Here is an 18,556-nt window from a genome sequence, read left to right as displayed (position 1 = left end):
GTGTTCCAATCAGACTGAAGGCTCTGTATGCATGTTGTTTATTGTATTATTCTGGTTTTGTGTTGTGTGGGTACTTTGGGGGAAACTCGCTAAGCTTTGGGCTTACAGTTTTGGATTATGTTTCAGGTACCTCAGAGGATCGCGGAAAGGCGAAGACATGATCGTGCACCTCCTCATGTTATGTTTTGTGATTTTGGGAATAACTCTGATGATGAACATGTTTTTTTAAAACTATAATGTAAACAATTATGATTTTGATTGGTTTGAAAAGTTTAAATTTTGTTGAAATTTTATGAATGTTACAAAAAGGTCTTACCACGTTGTGGGAGATGAAATCTTCGAGTGCACGAAATGTTTTGATTTTCCACGCCGTTTAAATGTCTTTGCCATGGTGTGGAAATCGGGATTCAGAATTTGGCATAAACACGAAAGTCGTCTGAAATTTTGTCTAGTTTATGGAAATTTTTGAATCTCGTCAATCAGTGTTACGAGTCATGAGATATGGTCAAAACAGCAACGAGGGGTTAAGCTTTCCAACAACATCATTTTTGTCTTTTTCAGCTCCGTTCTCCTCCTTTTGCATCTCAGCTCCCATTTTAGCTGTAATTAAACATTTTCAAGCATATTAATTATCATATATATATATATATATATATATATATATATATATATATATATATATATATATATATATATATATATAACTTTTTAATCCAATATATTAAGATAATGACCTAAAATATATATATTTAATAAGGCCATATCACATGGGTTTTAGTAACTTTACATTCATGTTGGTGGTAGGGGCAACTCTTTTACTGTTTTCGCTGAATTTTGATTGGCACGTAGCTTCTTGATGAAAACTTCATATTCTTATTTTGTTATCCCTAAAGTGATGGTATTGTCAGTCACGACAACGGTGACCCTTGGTGAAGCCTTCAGTTTGTTGCTTTGGGATTTTGTTTGTTAAGGATTACACAACTATGGGTAACGAATAAGTTCAAAGCAGCCATCAACAATGTGGCCGACACTTTTGACAATTTGTGCACCGACAAATTCTTTTTCTTGTTCGGAGTCTGTGAGTTACCTTTTCCATAAGGTTTAGAGGCTGGTTTTCAGAGGTTAGAAAGTAGAAGCCTCGCCACCTGAATACCCAGCCATTCCAACAATTATCTATTGTTCATCTTGGCTGACTAAGTGATATGCAATACCAAGATATGGTAAGGGGTCGGAGTTCACAATTTGTCTATTAACAACATTGTACTCATTCAGTCCCATTAGGAAGTCATATGGCCTTTCATTTTCTCGAATTTTCGTGAACTCCTTGGTGATATTGCACTTGCAACCCTTGACAATAACTACAGGAGGGTGTAGGACCAATGGATTGAATTTAATCCCACACACTCCTAAGTTTTGTGTAATATGCAGATATGGTCATGTCTCCCTGCCGTATGGTGGTAACTGTTCTTCTCAAGTATGACTGGGGTGCATTTTCTTTTCCAAATCGTTCTTGGAGGTCCTGTCATATGTCACGAGCCGTAACAACATACTTAATACTGCTTTGATCTATTTCTCCATTGAACTCACCAACCACCCACATACCATCACATTACATCTTTTCCAATTCATTAAATTGAAATAATTTTCTCCCGGCATAGGAATGACGTTATCAACAAAACCAATATTGTTTTTAGTGAATAATGCAGTCATCTTGTTTTGCCAGTCACTGCAGTTACCGTCATGGAGTAAGTTCTCTCTAACAAATTTTTGCCCTGGACGATCAGCGAGTGTAAGGAAGCAAGGAGATATGATATCAATGGTCGTCTTTGTCCAAGACGAACCATCATCAGCTCCAGTCATGGTTTAGATAATTTCGGCTAAGGTTTCTAGGTTACCTCAGATACCATGTAAAACTTGATAGAGAAGAAAGGAGGAAACAAATTTTGTATTTCTTAAAAATCAAAAAACTGATCATCTGTTTATATACTAAACTAGAAAGAAGGATAAGGACTGAGTAATTAAAAAAAAGATATGTATATCTCTAAAAACTATCCTAATACAATCAGGATTCAAATTCCAACATTCTCACATAAAGGCTAATGACAATCATAATGGGAATAACATTGCAGATTAGGTTGCATGATGAAGCACATTAGGTTGCATGATGAAGCAGAGTCAAGTGAACTTTAGAAATTCAACTTGCATTTTGGGTGAAAATTTGAAAATTGGTCTTAGTCTAAACCAATTAAAGTCATGGCTAATTCCTTTTCTTTAAAATTCATACAACCAACCTGGTACCATCACATTACATCTTTTCCAATTCATTAAATCGACATAATTTTCTCCCGACATAAGAGTGGTGCCATCAACGAAACCAATCTTGTTTTTAACGAACAATGCGTTGGTCATCTCATTCTGCCAATCATTGTAGTTATCGTCATGGAGTAAGCTTTCTCCAACAAAATTTTGGCCAAGATGATTAGCGGATGTAAGGAAGTAAGGAGACGTGATATCAATGGTCGTCTTTGTTGAAGACGAAGCAACATCAGCTCTGGTCATGGTTTAGATAATTTCGGCTAGGTTTCGGGTTAGCTCTCTAATACCATGTAAAATTTGATAGAGAGAAACCAAGAAACGAATTTTGTATTTCTTAAAAATCAAAAAACTGATTTCATCTGTTTATATACTAAATTAAGGACTACATAATTAAAAAAAAATAGATATGTATATCTCTAAAGATTATCCTAATACAATTATTTATACAGTATTTTATATATACAGCTTCGATGAAAAACTAAAAACAGGTTGTTAATGTAGTTTGCTTGCTTTTAAAAGAAAGAAAACATTGCTGTGGATTTGTGTTATTTTTGCTTTCATATCAAAGATAAAAGGGAAAAACTAACCTTTTTCTAAAAATGAATTATAGTTGACGATTGATAGAGAAAACACAATAGCACCAGTGGTCTAGTGGTAGAATAGTACCCTGCCATGGTACAGAGCCGGGTTCGATTCCCGGCTGCTGGGTGCACTTGAAGAGTTGTGATGTTTCTTGCCTTCCTGGTGGAGGGAGGGGTACATCAGTATCGTCTGATCTTTAGGTGAAGACATTCTAGGCCTTTCTGAGCTTTTTGTTTTTCTTTTTTTGGGCTGACATATTTGGTTCTTATGAAACATGCTTCTTTGGGGGCAATTTTTTATACAAAGATGAACTTATTACACTCACTTAATGCCAAAAAGAACCGTTGTGACCAACTTCCTGAAATTGTTATCTATTGATCACATTTTACTGCAACCATGAGGTATGAAGCATGAGATGTGTTTTGGATACTTGCTTGGTCAGGCAAATCTTATAAAATCTACGCCTTTTAAAATCCGATGCATCAGTGGGTAGGGCTGTTCATTATTCGGATAAAACCAAATTGTCTAATCTGACAATTTAGATTGGACTATTTGGTTCGGATTTTCGGATCGGTTTTTAGCAAAACCGAATTACTATTTTGGATATCAGATTGGTTACGGTTTATAAAATTAAAACCAAGTAGTCCAAAAAAACCGAATAATGGTTTAATATTTATTTATGTACATATATTTGTTTCAAATATACATCTTTTAGTTATTAGTTAATTTGCTAAATTATATTTTTAAATAGATTATAAAGTATTATCCAATAAAATACGTCATTGTATATTTTTCAAAAGTTTTTTATCTATAAAATATTAGATTATAATACATTTTTTTTAATAGTTATTCATAAATTTTAATTCTCAACCAAACAGTTTCTTTTTTTTTTAAGTTCACTAATATTCATGTTATGTACATATTTTTAAATGTCACGTCTCTTGAAAACCGAATTTTAATTTGATTGGTTCGGATCGGATTTGAATTTAGCATGGACAATTCGGACTCAAGTTTTGAAAACTGAAATCAATTTGGATTCACGATCGGATCAAACCAATCTATCCAGACTTGTGTGTAAGATTTATGGGGATCCCGATTTGGGTGAGGTCGTTTTAGATAAATTATTGGAAAGGGGAAATGGGTCATAGTTTTGTGTTACAAGAACGACAAAATTTTCTCTGATTTAATGAGAAAAATTAAGATTCTTGGTTATGTTCCGGATGATAATTTTGTGTTACAAGATGTTGAAGATGATGAAAAAGATCATATTCTTATGAGTCATAGTGAAAGATTGGGGATTGTGTATGGGATTATGGCTTTCATAACTTTAAGGATGGTGCATGTTCTTGTGGTGATTATTGGTAATTTTGGTGTTGATTGAACTTCTTGTGGTTCTGGGCTGTTATGAGCTGAAAAGATATTGAAGATCATTAGTAGTACTTGTTACTTAAAGTTGATATCATAAGGTGTAAAACATGAAAATGAAAATGAGCATTTTCTTATGTGTTACAAGATGTTGAGAGGATGAAAATGAGCATTTTCTTATGAGTCATAGTGAGAGATTAGCGATTGAGTATGAGATTATTGAAACGCGACCTTGGAGGATATAAGAATCTTTAAGAATTTGTGGGTTTATGTGGGTTGTCATAGTGCTACTAAGTTTATATCGAGAATCACTGAAAGGGAGATTATTGTTAGGTGATAGGTATCCTAACGAATGTCATAAATTTAAGGATGGTGTATGTTCTTGTGGTGATTACTGGTAATTTCAATATGAACTAGGCTTTTATCTTAGAGTTTTAGCTTATCGCTGTGCACCTGAAGATCATAAATAGTACTTATCACTTAGAGTTTTAAAGATTGTGAACCGGTTGTGATTAAATTTATTTTGTAGTATCGGGCATTTACCTGGTTGTTTTCTTTGTTCAAAGTATATGTATAGTTTTATTATTTCCTTTTATTTTTATGTTTAGTGTAGGTGCCAATGTATTGTTTCATCTCTCATTATTAGTTTAAGCTTGCGGCTTGACATCCTATTATGATCAATTAAAATGTGTATATGGGAATGTTGGATTCTTTATTTTTTTTTTGTGTGTTTGATTTAAATTGTGGACAAATAAACAATCTTTTTTTATTTGGCATCCAGAAGGGAGAAATGGGTATTAGTCTATCTCTATTTAGTCTTGAAAATAAAGTGTCTTTATTCAATAGCACTTCACCTATACAACATTTGATGGAAAAAAGAGTAGCTCCTCGATCGGTGCTAAGTTGCATTCTCGCTTACAATTTAAAATTGAATTGATGGTAATTTTCTGCTAATATGGTTGTTTTGGGTTTAAGTTTTTTATAGTTGACGATGTCAAATACAAAAGCATTTTTGGTGTAGTGGTAGAATACTAAACTAGAAAGAAGGATAAGGACCAAGTAATTTAAAAAAAAAAAAAAAAAAAAAAGATATGTATGTCTCTAACGACTATCCTAATACGATTAGGATTCAAATTCCAACATTCTCAGGTAAAGGCTAATGACAATCATAATGGGAATAACATTGCAGAATCCGTGGATTAGGTTGCATGATGAAGCACAGTCAAGTGAACTTTAGCCATTCAACTTGCAATTTGGGTGAAGAACTGAAAATTGATCTTAGTCTAAACCTATTAAAGTCATGGCTAATTTATTTTCTTTAAAATTCAACTTATTCTACACATTGCAACACTTTGTTTATCCATACAACACTTTCTTTTCTTTAGACATATGTCATTTATTTATACAGTATTTTATCTATGCAACTTCGATGAAAAACTAAAAACACGCCGTTAATGTAATTTGCTTGCTTTTAAAAGAAAGAAAACATTGCTGTGGAATTGTGTTGTTTTTGCTTTCATATCAAAGATCAAATGGAAAAAAACTATCCTTTTTCTAAAAATGAATCACAGTAGACGGATGATATGAAAACACAATAGCACCAGTGGTCTAGTGGTAGAATAGTACCCTGCCACGGTACAGACCCGGGTTCGATTCCCGGCTGGTGCATTTTCAAGTGCTGTAATGTTTCACGCCTTTTTGGTTGAGGGGTTCATCAGTCTTGTCTGATCTTTAACTGAAGACATTCTAGGCTTTTCTGAGCTCTTTGATTTTTTTTTTTTTGGCTGACATATTTGGTTCTTATGAAACATATGCTTCTTTGGGCACAATTTTCTATACAAAGATGAATTTATTACACGCATTTAAAATACCAAAAAGAACCGTTGTGACCAACTTCCTGAAATTGTTATCTATTGATCACATTTTATTGCAACCATGAGGCATGAAGTATTACATGTGTTTTGTATACTTGCTTTGGCGAGCAAAAGAACTAGAAATTACTCTGATTTAATTACAAAAATTAAGATTCTTGGTTATGTTCTGGATGATAATTTTGTGTTACAAGATGTTGAAGATGATGAAAAAGATCGTATTCTTATGAGTCATAGTGAGAGATTGTGTATGGGACTATTAGGGATTCTGATCGCTTTCATAACTTTAAGGATGGTGCATGTTCTTGTGGTGATTATTGTTAATTTTGGTGTTGATTGAACTTTTTGTGGATCTGGGTTGTTATGAGCTGAAAAGACATTGAAGATCATTAGTAGTACTTGTTACTTAAAGTTGATATCATAAGGTGTAAAACATGAAAGATTGGTTGTAAAGATTGTGAACTTGTTATAATTAATTTTATTCATGGTTAAATAAACTGTACATGGGCATGTTGGATTATCCAATTCTTTCTGTTTTGTCTCTGGTCGAACAAACAATCAACTTCTATTTGGCATCCATAAGTGGCGAATTTTTAATTTCTGTAAATATGGTTGTTTTGGGTGATACATTTCATAGATGAGGATGAAAGACACAGGAGCACCAGTGGTCTAGTGGTAGAATAGTACCCTGCCACGGTACAGACCCGGGTTCGATTCCCGGCTGGTGCATTTTCAAGAGCTGTGATGTTTCTTGCCTTTCTGGTGGAGGGGTCCATCAATTTATCTGATCTTCAAGTGAAGACGTCTAGGCCTTACTGAGCTCTGTTTTTCGTTTTTTTGGCTGGAAATCGAAGTAACAGAAACATATTTGGTACTTGTGAACCATAGGCAAAGATGAACTTATCACACTTAATAAGAAAAAGAACCCTTTATTATCTACATGACCATGACGTATGAAGCATTACAAGTGTCTTGTATATTTGTTTGGGGGGACAAAGAATTAGAAAAGCGTATTATTTTATAAAATATATGAAAGATTGGTTGTAACGATTGTGAAATTGTACTGTACATGGACATGTTTGATCATTCAATTCTTTGTATTTTATCTCTCTTCAAAGTTTTTGCGTTTTAAAATCTTTTCGTTTGTTTGATTTGAATTGTGGCCAAATCAACATTCAACTTTTATTTGATTTTTATTTGGAATCCAGAAGAGGGAAATTGGTATTACTCTATTTACTGTTGAAAATGATGTTAATTTTCTGCAAACTAGGTTTGGACCGTCCGCGCGATGCTGCGGAAACCTAGTATGTTAAAAACGCAATTCAATATGGATAAGGTTTTTCGGAGAAATTTCTGCGTATTGCGGCGGAGAACTTCTTTTCAAAGTGAATCATAAAAATATAAAATAAGGTTTAAAAGCAAACAATTATGTATGGATGAGGCATACAAAATAAAATTAAAAAATGTATTTTAAACGTATTAACTAACCTTTAAATAAAAACATAATATTAGTAAAAATGAAAACTATAAAAACAATTATGTAAGGAACCAAAAATATAACTTAAAATTACCAATAATTTAAGTTTAAAATTACAAAGGATAAAATGTGTTTAATCAAAATTATTTTAGGGTAGAAAATGTAAATGTAAGAATCTTTTATTACCAGAAGCAAATTTGTTATTTTTAGGAAAATGTTTATTTTAGAACTTATATTATATTATGTAAGAGTTGTAATTTGATAAAGACTTAGTTGGTTTTGATCTGACATTAGTAAAAGCAAAAGAAGTGAGTACAACCGTTGGTTAAGAAAAAGAAAGAAGAAAGAATTGAGAAACAAAAGGAAATCAAACGGCTACTCAAAGGAAATCACGTAGCCGTTTGATTTCCTTTTGCTTCTCAATTCTTTCTTCTTTCTTTTTCTTAACCAACGGTTGTACTCACTTCTTTTGCTTATATATATATATATATATATATATATATATATATATATATATAATATGGTCATTTTGAGTGATAGGTTTCACTCTTGACGATAACCAACTCAAAGGCACTAGTCATCTAGTGGTAGAATAGTACCCTGGCCACATTACAGACCCGGGTTGGATTCTTGTCTGGTGCATTTCTGAGCTATGATGTCTTATTCCTTTATGATGGAGGGTCCATCAGCTTTGTCTTATCCTACGTGATGACATATATAGGTCCTTACTGAGCTCTTGTTTTTTATTTCTATTTCTTTTCCTTTCTCTTACTTCTGCTGATGTGTGTTCACAAACACCCCGTTTCCGAGTTGAATTTAACGAGAGAAAGGAAAGGAAATTGGTGGAAATGGAAAGAAAATAAAAAAAATTAGTGTTTCCGAGTTTCATTAAAGGAGGGAAGTGGAAGGAAGTGGAGAGAAATGGGAGGATCACTTTCCCTCCTAACTTTCCTTCCGATTTGGGAGGATTTGGAAAGAAAGAACAAAATGATTTATTTTCCTTCCACTTCTCTCCGACTCGGGAACACAAAAGAAAATTTTGTTTTCTTTTCCTTTCTCTTCTTTTCTCTCATGACTTTCTTTTCTTTTTTCTTCTTTTCTTTTGTTAAACTCGGGAACGAGGCGAAAATGACAAATAGTAGCTAAGAAAGACAAACTAATAACATCAATTTCATTTCAGCAAGCTCAAAACATACCTTTAAGATAGTTGATGAATCTAAATATCCAATATTTATGTTCTCTACTCTCTAGTGAAGACATCTACGACATGCAACGAATTTGTTATATCTATTAAAGGGATAAACATAAGAAACAAGTAAAACCCATGATTTCACAAAATAAGTTTGCCAATTGCCATAAACTAAGAACTGTACTTGTAGTTTACGTGGAAGAAACTATAAAAAAAGTCCCATGGATTATGCCTTTATATACTTTAAGCATTATGCATTATATCTATTCTTTGATCAAGAGTAACGAACATTACATTGCTTACATTATGCACCTATCGTGATTATATATATATAATCAATGGATTCCCGGTACATACCCGGGTTCGATTCCCGGCTGGTGCATTTCATGGGAGCTATGATGAAAAATTCCTTTCTGGTGGAGGGTCCATCGGCGTTGTTTTATCTTAAATGATGATATATAGGTTCTAACTGAGCTCCTTTTTTTCAAGCAGTGGAAAATGGCAATGTGATTAGAAGTGCAAATCCCATAATGTATCCTTTGTTGATGTGTTCATGTTTACCTTATTAATGTAGCTTGGTTGAATTGAAAAGAAATGAAACATGACTGTGGATTTGTGTTTCATTTGCTTGCATAATTGCATTCTGAGAAGAAAAAGTGGATGTTAAATCATTTTCAAACTTCAAAGTTTCTCGGGATATTAGAGAAAGATCATAAATATAAAGACTTATGTACAACGTTACTGAGCTCTTTTTTATTTTTGCTGGGAATAGAAGCATAGAACAAAAACATATTTGGTACTTATGAGACATGCCTCTTTGGGCACAATTTGCTATACAAATATGAACTTATTACACGCATTTAATACCAAAAAGAACCTTTAAGAAATTTTCATATGGCCAACTTCCTAAAATTGTTATTTATTGAACACATTTATCTATGTCAAAAGTCAAAACTGTTATAACCAATAGAAATTATAAGTACATTGCTATTATATGTAAAAATAAAAATCATTGCCAATTACAGTTAAAACAGCAAAAACATACATATTTTGTAGGGAAAATGTACTCCTTGAAATTGAATAACACCATCTTTTGATCTTCATTGTAATATATCCTCAAAGCCTCTTCCAACTACTAAAACACAACACGGTGATAAACATACATTGAAAAAAAACACTAAAAAGGTTAAAGAATTAGCTTACTTATTGAGTTATATTTCATGTGGAAGAAACCATAACAACTTCATAAAGTCCCATGAATTATGCCTTTATATAATGAAAGCGTTATGCATTTTGAAGTTTTATATTTATTCTTTGAACAAGAGTAACAAACATTGCATTGCTTACATTATGCACATATCGTGATTATATGTATTGAATGGACTTAATTTTTTTTCTTTTTGGTTAATAATCTTCCATGCATAGAAAAACATATCATTTTTATACAAGTATTAAACAATTTTGCTAGATGTGTTTGTGAGATAAGTCAAGTGATAGTATTATACTATCATTTTGTGAATGAAAAACGTGTTGAATATTTATATTTCGAATTTATATTGAAATAAGCCACCACTCTGGGTTCTTCTGATCAACATATATTTTAGTTGATAAACGAAAGCACAAAAGCACCAGTGGTCTAGTGGTAGAATAGTACCCTGCCACGGTACAGACCCGGGTTCGATTCCCGGCTGGTGCATTTCAAGAGCTGTGATGTTTCTTGCCTTTCTGGTGGAGGGGTCCATCAGTCTTGTCTGATCTTCAAGTGAAGACATTAATAGGCCTTACTGAGCTCTTTTTCTTTTGCTTTTTGGGCTGCTGAGTGCAGACATATTTTCTGCTAATGAACCATACTTCTTTGTGCTCAAATTTGTTTATTTTTTATTTTTTATTTTTATGATGGTTACATACTTCAAACAAAGCGAAATTGATAAAAAAAGATGGCAGTTTTCAGCAGCCATTGACTCTCTATTGTTAAATAAATATATTTCGTAGTTGATAATGAGGAACACAAAAGCACTAGTGGTTTAGTGGTACTTCTGAATAATAGTAGTATAGACCAGGGTTCGATTCCCAGCTGGAGGATTTCTTTATCAATGATTATTTATGCCTTTCTGGTGGAGGGTCCATCAATTTGTCTGCTATGAATCTGAAGACATTGTTGGCCTTACTGAGCTCTTTTTTTTATTTAATTTGCACGGAATAGAAGTATAGAACACAACACATTTGGTACTTAATTATGAACTATGCTTCTTTGGGCACTCATTTGATAACAAAACGATTCTTTAACAGTCAACAAATTCTCCTATGGGCAAGTTCTTGAACTTGTCATCAGTTAAAACACATTTTAATTGTATCGCTGTTTTGGACTCCATGTTGACCATATATATAACCAGCCCATTGGCTCTTGGATATGCATGAGCTGTAAGCGTAAATATTTTCCCCATAAAACTTTACTGCATTCATAATCGAATATATATACTGAGAATACAATTCAAGGGCTTATGCATCAAAAAGACCTAGAATTATTGGGCTACACTAAATACTAAAATACAACATATATCACAACATAAAGCCTATGACTATTAACAACCCCCGCAGTTGGAGCGGGAGTAGCTAGACGGACATTCAAACTGGACCGGAAATCCAAAAATAAAGAAGATGGAAGACTTTTGGTGAATATATCCGTATATTGAGATTTAGAAGGAACATAAAAGAACACGAACATGGCCGGTAGCAATCTTGTTTCGAACAAAGTGAAGATCAATCTCAACATGTTTAGTCCGTTGATGTTGAACCGGGTTAGCAGACATAAACACCACACTCACATTATCACAATACACAATAGTAGCACGGTGTGGAGAATAGTGTAGCTCAAGAAGAAGATTGTCGATCCAACAAGTTTCCGCAACAGCATTAGCGACTCCGCGATATTCAGCCTCGACACTGGAGCGGGATACAGTATGCTGACGTTTGGATGGCCAGGAGAGGAGGTTGTGTCCTAGAAAAACACAATAACCGGAAGTGGAGCGTCTGGTGAATGGGCAATCAACCCGATCAACATCAAAGTAAGCAATAATATCGCGAGATGGAGAATTGAATATCTGAATACCATGATTTGAAGTGTCGCGCATGTAGCATAAGATGCGTTTTAGAGCTGTGAAATGAGATAGATTTGTTGAACTGCATAGGTAATGTCCGTGCGAGTAAACGTGAGATATTGAAGTGCTCCAGCAAAACTGCGGTATAACGTGGGGTTTTAAAAACCAAATCTGCTGGGGTTGAAATCGGTTTGTAGTTGGTCATGGAGGCACGGACAAGAATTAATTTTATATACTTTAAGCATTATGCATTTTGAAATTTTATATCTATTCTTTGATCAAGAGTAACGAACATTACATTGCTTACAATACGCACATATCATGATTATATATATAATGAATGGATTTTTTTTCGTAAATAAGCTTCCATACAAAAGTATATCAGTTTTATACAAATATTAAACAATTTTGCTAGATGTGTTTTTGAGATAAGTCAAGTTGTAGTATTATTCTATGAAAGAAATATATGTTGATTGTTTATATTTCAAATTTATATTGAAAGATTAGATAAGGTGTGATGTAGTAAAATGAAAATACAAATTCGTTGTTTAACTATTTAGGAGTAAATTTCCATCTATATGTCAAAAGGTATGTTTTTCGTCCGATTATTTATATTTTGAATTTATATTGAAACTAATGAGCCATGGAAATATATTCATGATTTGCATTACAAAGAAAGAAAACATGAAAGTGACTTTATTGCTTTTGCTTACATTTTAAAAAAGAAAAAGTAGACCGAAATTCATAAGGGTAAATTGTGAGAAATATATAGTAATACACTTTGAAGTGTGCAAATACCATAATGTGTAACTTGTTGATGTGTGTATGTTCACCGTGTTAATGTAGGCGGATTAAATTCACATGGTTGTGGATTTGTGTTGTTTATACTTGCATTTTGAAAAGAAAAATAGTTGTAAATCATTTTCAAGCTTTAAACTACTTGTAAATCAGATGATAGATTTAACACAAAAGCACCAGTGGTCTAGTGGTAGAATAGTACCCTGCCACGGTAAAGACCCGGGTTCGATTCCCGGCTGGTTCATTTCAAGAGCTATGATGTTTCATGCCTTCCTGGTTGAGGGGTCTCTCAGTCTTGTCTGATCTTCAAGTGAAGACATTATAATAGGCCTATCTGAGCTCTTATGCTTTTATTCTTCCATTTTTTTTGCTGGGAATAGAACATATAATTGCTATACAAAGTTACAAAGATGAAGTTATTACACTCCTTTAATACCAAAAAGATTTGTTAATTTTTATTTCCTTGTGGATAAGTTCCTGAAATTGTTATCTGATGAACACATTTAATACCAAAAAGATTTGTATCATTGTATGTAGCACCTTTTGGACTACATGTTGACAATATAACCATCCCCATTGATTGCTGGATGTGCATCAACTTCTCTCAAAACTTGTTCCAGCAATGTTGCCTTATACTTCACATGATTTTGATGAAAAGATTAGATGTGTCGGGTCGAAAAAGGAAGCATTACAGGTAGTATGTAGATTTGCTAGGTAGGGCAAGAGAATTAGAAGAAAAAAAAACGTATGATCTTACAAAATGGATGCCCTTTAAAACCTGATGCTTCTATTTGGGGTGCACTTCTTGGTGTGTGTAGGATTTATAGAAATACCAATTTGGGAAGGTAGTTTCGGATAAATTATTGGAAATTGATTCGGGTAACTTTGGGTATTATGTTTTGTTTTCAAATATACATGCAATTGTGGGTAATTAAATAGGAAAGGGTGAATACGGTTGGATTAATGCTAATGAAAAGGATTGAAGAAGATGTCCCGGTGGATTTAGGTTGAAATATATGGTTCATATTGGTGTCAAGGACCAATTAGTTTGTTTTTTATTTGTAAAATATTGTTTAAAAGGCATGGTTTTGTTCTTTATTAAAAGAATAGTATCAAAGTACAATCACTAACATTAAAATTAGAGATATTGTCTGTTTGTCCCCAATGATCATAAAAAAAGACTTCTTTCATAATGACCAAAAATCCATATATGGTTCGAAAATAGCTAGTTCGTAAATCTTTATTTTTCTGGGTTGAGTTCCCAACTTGTGTATAAAATCTGAACTTGTTTATGACTTTCAAACTAGTTATTCATGCTACATATATATTTGTATATGATTTATAAACTTGTTTATGAATTTCAAACTAATTATTCGTGTTACATATAGAGATGCAATAAAATCTGAACTTGTTTATGACTTTCAAACTAGTTATTCGATATATATATATATATATATATATATATATATATATATATATATATATATATATATATGATTTATTAACTTGTTTATGAATTTCAAACTAATTATTCGTGTTACATATAGAGATGCAATAAAGGAAATAAAACTCAATCCCCTACATTTAAAAAGCAAGATTGTGGAACAACCGAAGAAGATGATGGGCTAACCAATGGGAAAAAGATCGCTATATTCTTCAAGCTACTATAAAAGAATGGTCAATAACGTCAATATCGCCAAAAATTAAATAATTATTGATGGAGTTGGCAACTGAATTTAAAAGAACCTTCACTAGTAGTCCCTAACCACCATAAAATAATATTGAGCAAAAGAAACTATCAGATTTCACATTAGTTGTACTATTCCTTGGTGAACTTTCATTAGATCCTAACAACCTTCTAAACGATGTGTTTTTCTTAGTTTTAACTTGACAAATAATAATAATAGAACTTTTTTTAACAAATTAGAATGCAACAATAAGTATTATTGGATTTTGTGAAAGCTCAAAATTGCCACTTTGGTCCAAAAAGGTTTGGACTAGCACTACAGGTCTAAAGTTTTTATTTTGTTGCGAGTTTGGTCCAATTTACTTTGAAATTTTTATTAATGACGATTTTGCCCTTATTTTTTACTTTTTAATTGTTTTTTTATTTATTTGAAAACATTTTAGAATTTTCGTAATTAAAAATAAAACAAAAAAGAAAATATTACCCCTATCCCTACCCCACCCTCCCCCTACTCTTTCTCATCCCACTACCAGTTATGCTATCACCACCACCACCACTGTCAGTCACCACCACCACCGCTACCACCATCGTTGGTCACCAGCAACCGCCAGTGCCACCTCCGGTCACCACCAACACCATAACAACATAATTTTTCCATATCTTAATACCAAAACACTCATATAATTCCAGATTCATAATTTTAAATTAAAACTTAAGAACTGCCACCACTATCTGATGAATCCAAACATATTTTTTCCAGAAAACTCAAACATTACATTTTCCTTATTTGTAACCTCAAAATCAAGAACAATCTTTGTAAACCTATTTGTGGATGTCATCTTCTTCCTCCAAGAAACCCTTGTTTCAGCGTAGATGCACCTTCTTTTGCTATGGTGGTCGTCTGGCAAGAAGAAGAGAAAAGAGGGAGATGGAGAACGGCTCTAGGGCGGAGAAGATGTGCAAAACCTGATCGTCGTCGAACGTGGCTTCAGCCTTCAGTAGGTCCGATCTGAAAACCCCAATAAACATCGCATCGTTCGTAAGCGCCTCCTCCAACCACTATTCCTTCGTCATCTGATCTATTCTGATTCTTTGTAAGTCACTGTTACAGAGAGATGATTCGAGGAGCTTCACAAATTAGGGTTTCAGCCGTCATCCTTCTAGTTTCTAGGGTTTTAGACGTCGTTTAGGGTTTCAGACGAAAATCTCACGACGAACGGATCTGGGTAACACCTTACATCGATGCTTGAACACAATCTATGTAACCGCTTCTTTTTTCGACCTTCCTCGATCTGTTGATACCCTCTGTTTCCTTCTTCTTCTAGCTTCATCTCTGAATATCGAGCTACCACTGTGGGATGAGTTTTTAGATATGAAGAGGAGGAGGGTTTTCAGATCGATAGATCTGAAGAAAGTTTTCAGACTTCACCTGCGTAGATCCGTTCTCGTCTGAGGACATCGGAGACCTGAGCTTGTGACTGAAGACTACGGTTGGAGAGATGAGGCAAAGAGGCGGAGAAGAAACATATCTCAGATCTGGTTTTGGTTGGACGAGAGAGAGAGAGAGAGAGAGAGAGAGTATTTTATTTTTGTTTTATTTTTAAATGTTTTCTAATTACTGTAATAAAAGAAAAATATAAAATAAAATAATAAAGGACAAATCCGTCATTATAAAATGTTTCAAAATTTTTGGACCGAACTCGCAACAAAATGAAAAGTTTGGACCTATGATGCTAGTCTAAATTTTTTTGGATGAGCTAACCAATGGGAAAAAGATCGCTATATTCTTCAAGCTACTATAAAAGAATGGTCAATAACGTCAATATCGCCAAAAATTAAATAATTACCGATGGAGTTGGCAACTGAATTTAAAAGAACCTTCACTAGTAGTCCCTAACCACCATAAAATAATATTGACCAAAAGAAACTATTAGATTTCACATTAGTTGTACTATTCCTTGGTCAACTTTCATAGATCCTAAAAACCTTCTAAACAATGTGTTTTCTTAGTTTTAACTTGACAAATAATAATAATAGAACTTTTTTTTAACAAATTAGAATGCAACAATAAGTATTGAATTTTGTGAAAGGTCTAAAAGTTGCAATTATAAAGGTTTTTATTTATAATTTTGATTATATACGTTTTTCATATAAACAATTCTATTTAAAAACATTTACTAAAAGTTGCAACAACCAACAAATCACAAAAACAGAAACTCCAGATTCATTAAAAGATGTGCAGAAAGGAAATACTAGGTACATTGTCAGTTCATTTTCAAATCCAAAACCATATGCAAAAAGATAAAAGAAATGTCCAAATTTGGTGACAAAGTCACATTCTTGATTTTTCCCAAATGAAATCTTGGTAACTTGTTCACCATCTACTAATCCATATATCATTCAAAAGCATGCATCCAGCAAACAGCAGCAACACAAGGCAGCCAAACTGAAAAAAAAAACACCATTAACAAAAAAAAAAAAAGGTCAACATTTTGACTTATCAAAAATTTTCAAAATCATGACATCGATTGCACAGGACAAAATAAAACAAAATAAATTGTTTTGTGTGTTTGACATGTATTAGACTGGAACATAAACTGTCTGTCCCGGTGTCGGTCCCTCCTAAATAGTGGGGCAGACTATGTGAACAACATTGTTGTGGTCCACACAAAGAATATGACTACAACCTCCACATGAATGCAAGTGATGTCACAATACAAACTACGTATCAATCAACAATTTCTATAAAAAGCATTCAATTTAGCAAAAACGTACACGAGTCATGTTCAAATACCACCACCATATGAAAAAACAGCACATGGTTTTTCTATTAAATTCAGCTTTTTTGAAATAAGAAAACAAAAGTATTTTGTGAAGCATTTTAAGGTCACAAGATAAGGATATATTCTCATTCAAAATAAAAAAATAATAATAATAAAATTGTAAGCAAATAATTCTTGTTTGGCACCACAAGTTAGATTGGTGATCATTGCAAATTAAGGATTTGATAATTATCGAATGCAGAAAAAGACTATTTTACCCTTCAAAAGTTTGACAATAACATAAAGTACATTGGGTCTTTTTTTTTGCATCAAAAAGGGAAAAAAGAATGTTTCATTATTTTAAGTTTGACAAGAACAAGAAGTCTACAAGAATTTTTTTTTCGCCCTTCTCCATTTTTTGTTTTAAAAAATTGCACCGAATTTCTAGGAACAATTTGATGCCAAAGAATCAAGATCTGTAAATAAAATCAGCTATAAAACCCAAGATCAAATTTCCACAGAGTATGAACTAGAGAAAATGACCAAAATACCCCTGAAAAACATACACAGGATTTTAGAAATCCCGATGTGAAGTCAGAAGTCTTCTCCACCGGTCAATATCACAGGTTAACAATCCATCTGACTCAATTACTTAACACAAAAGAAAACTGAAATCAAGCAATCTAGATCCGATCTTTACTCGATCAGAATTGACAATTGCATGCATAAAAGGAGATAGAGAAAAGAGGGGAATTTGTAATTACCATCCTTCCATGAAACCGGTACTTTGTTGCTGCTGCTGCTGCTGAGGAGGCGGAGCACCGTACTGCGGCGCATACTGCGGTGGATATCCTTGTTGCGGATACCCTTGCGGAGGGTATCCCTGTGGCGGGTAACCTGCTGGTGGGTAAGCATCTTTCGGGTACCCTTCTGGTGGATATCCTACAAGAATCAAACACTATTCCTTAATTCACTATTCAAAAAACCCAATTCCCAAAATCCTCCCAAGAAGAAGATCGTATCAGAAACCAAAATGAAAACCAAATTGAACGAAAAACGAACCTTGTGGAGGAGGAGCGCCAACTGGGGGCTGGCCTTGATTGTAATAACTCATGATTGTGATGTTCTTGGAGGTTCTTTGAGTGGGAGTTTATGGGGGAATTGTGGTTTTTATAAAGTCGAAAAAGGGGAAAAAGGTTTATAAAGAAGATGGAGGCGTATGCCGTATGGTGTTGATGTGTGTTTGTGCGTGTACGTCACGCATTGGCGGTGGTGAGTGGGGTGCCGATGTGGAACCGCAGTTAAAAACTTTAAAGCGCGTGAATGGATGGGAGGGCTTTTACTTTAGGATAATCCGTAACATATGGGGAGTTTAAATGAAAATTATCTTAACTTTGGGAGGAATTCAAAG

At 33.6% G+C, this 18,556-nt stretch overlaps 1 protein-coding gene and 4 non-coding genes across 5 annotated transcripts; 4 read left to right on the top strand and 1 right to left on the bottom strand.

The window, feature by feature from the left end:
• Positions 1–5,860: 5,860 nt before the first annotated feature.
• On the top strand, positions 5,861–5,931 carry TRNAG-GCC (transfer RNA glycine (anticodon GCC)). The gene has a single exon. It is a non-coding gene; the product is annotated as a tRNA-Gly (tRNA).
• An 861-nt stretch (positions 5,932–6,792) lies between these two features.
• On the top strand, positions 6,793–6,863 carry TRNAG-GCC (transfer RNA glycine (anticodon GCC)). Its single transcript has one exon. It is a non-coding gene; the product is annotated as a tRNA-Gly (tRNA).
• Positions 6,864–10,425: 3,562 nt separating this feature from the next.
• TRNAG-GCC (transfer RNA glycine (anticodon GCC)) lies at positions 10,426–10,496 on the top strand. The gene has a single exon. It is a non-coding gene; the product is annotated as a tRNA-Gly (tRNA).
• Positions 10,497–10,502: 6 nt separating this feature from the next.
• LOC145141499 (small nucleolar RNA snoR114) lies at positions 10,503–10,592 on the top strand. The gene has a single exon (XR_013722707.1). It is a non-coding gene; the product is annotated as a small nucleolar RNA snoR114 (small nucleolar RNA).
• Positions 10,593–16,584: 5,992 nt separating this feature from the next.
• On the bottom strand, positions 16,585–18,352 carry WIH2 (proline-rich family protein). The gene is made up of 3 exons (XM_079074398.1): positions 18,208–18,352; positions 17,910–18,087; positions 16,585–16,829 (listed from the first exon to the last, which is right to left on the bottom strand). The coding sequence occupies exons 1-3, from the start codon at positions 18,257–18,259 to the stop codon at positions 16,784–16,786; spliced, it is 276 nt and encodes a 91-aa protein (XP_078930524.1). The 5' UTR covers positions 18,260–18,352; the 3' UTR covers positions 16,585–16,783.
• Positions 18,353–18,556: the final 204 nt, after the last annotated feature.

Source organism: Lactuca virosa, chromosome 9, assembly GCF_052849685.1.
Source record: "Lactuca virosa cultivar CGN04683 chromosome 9, Lactuca_virosa_CGN04683_v6, whole genome shotgun sequence".
NCBI lineage: Eukaryota > Viridiplantae > Streptophyta > Magnoliopsida > Asterales > Asteraceae > Lactuca > Lactuca virosa.
Note: the sequence above shows the minus strand (reverse complement) of the source record. Positions and strands in the feature narration are given on the sequence as shown.

Bases quoted from the DNA above. Each gene is read 5' to 3' on its own strand.
- WIH2 (XM_079074398.1), bottom strand. From the start codon at position 18,259: ATGAGTTATTACAATCAAGGCCAGCCCCCAGTTGGCGCTCCTCCTCCA. The intron at 18,088-18,207 runs GTTCGTTTTTCG...TGATTCTTGTAG, and splicing joins TGGCGCTCCTCCTCCACAAG to GATATCCACCAGAAGGGTAC. The intron at 16,830-17,909 runs GTAATTACAAAT...TTTTTTTTTCAG, and splicing joins ACCGGTTTCATGGAAGGATG to TTTGGCTGCCTTGTGTTGCT.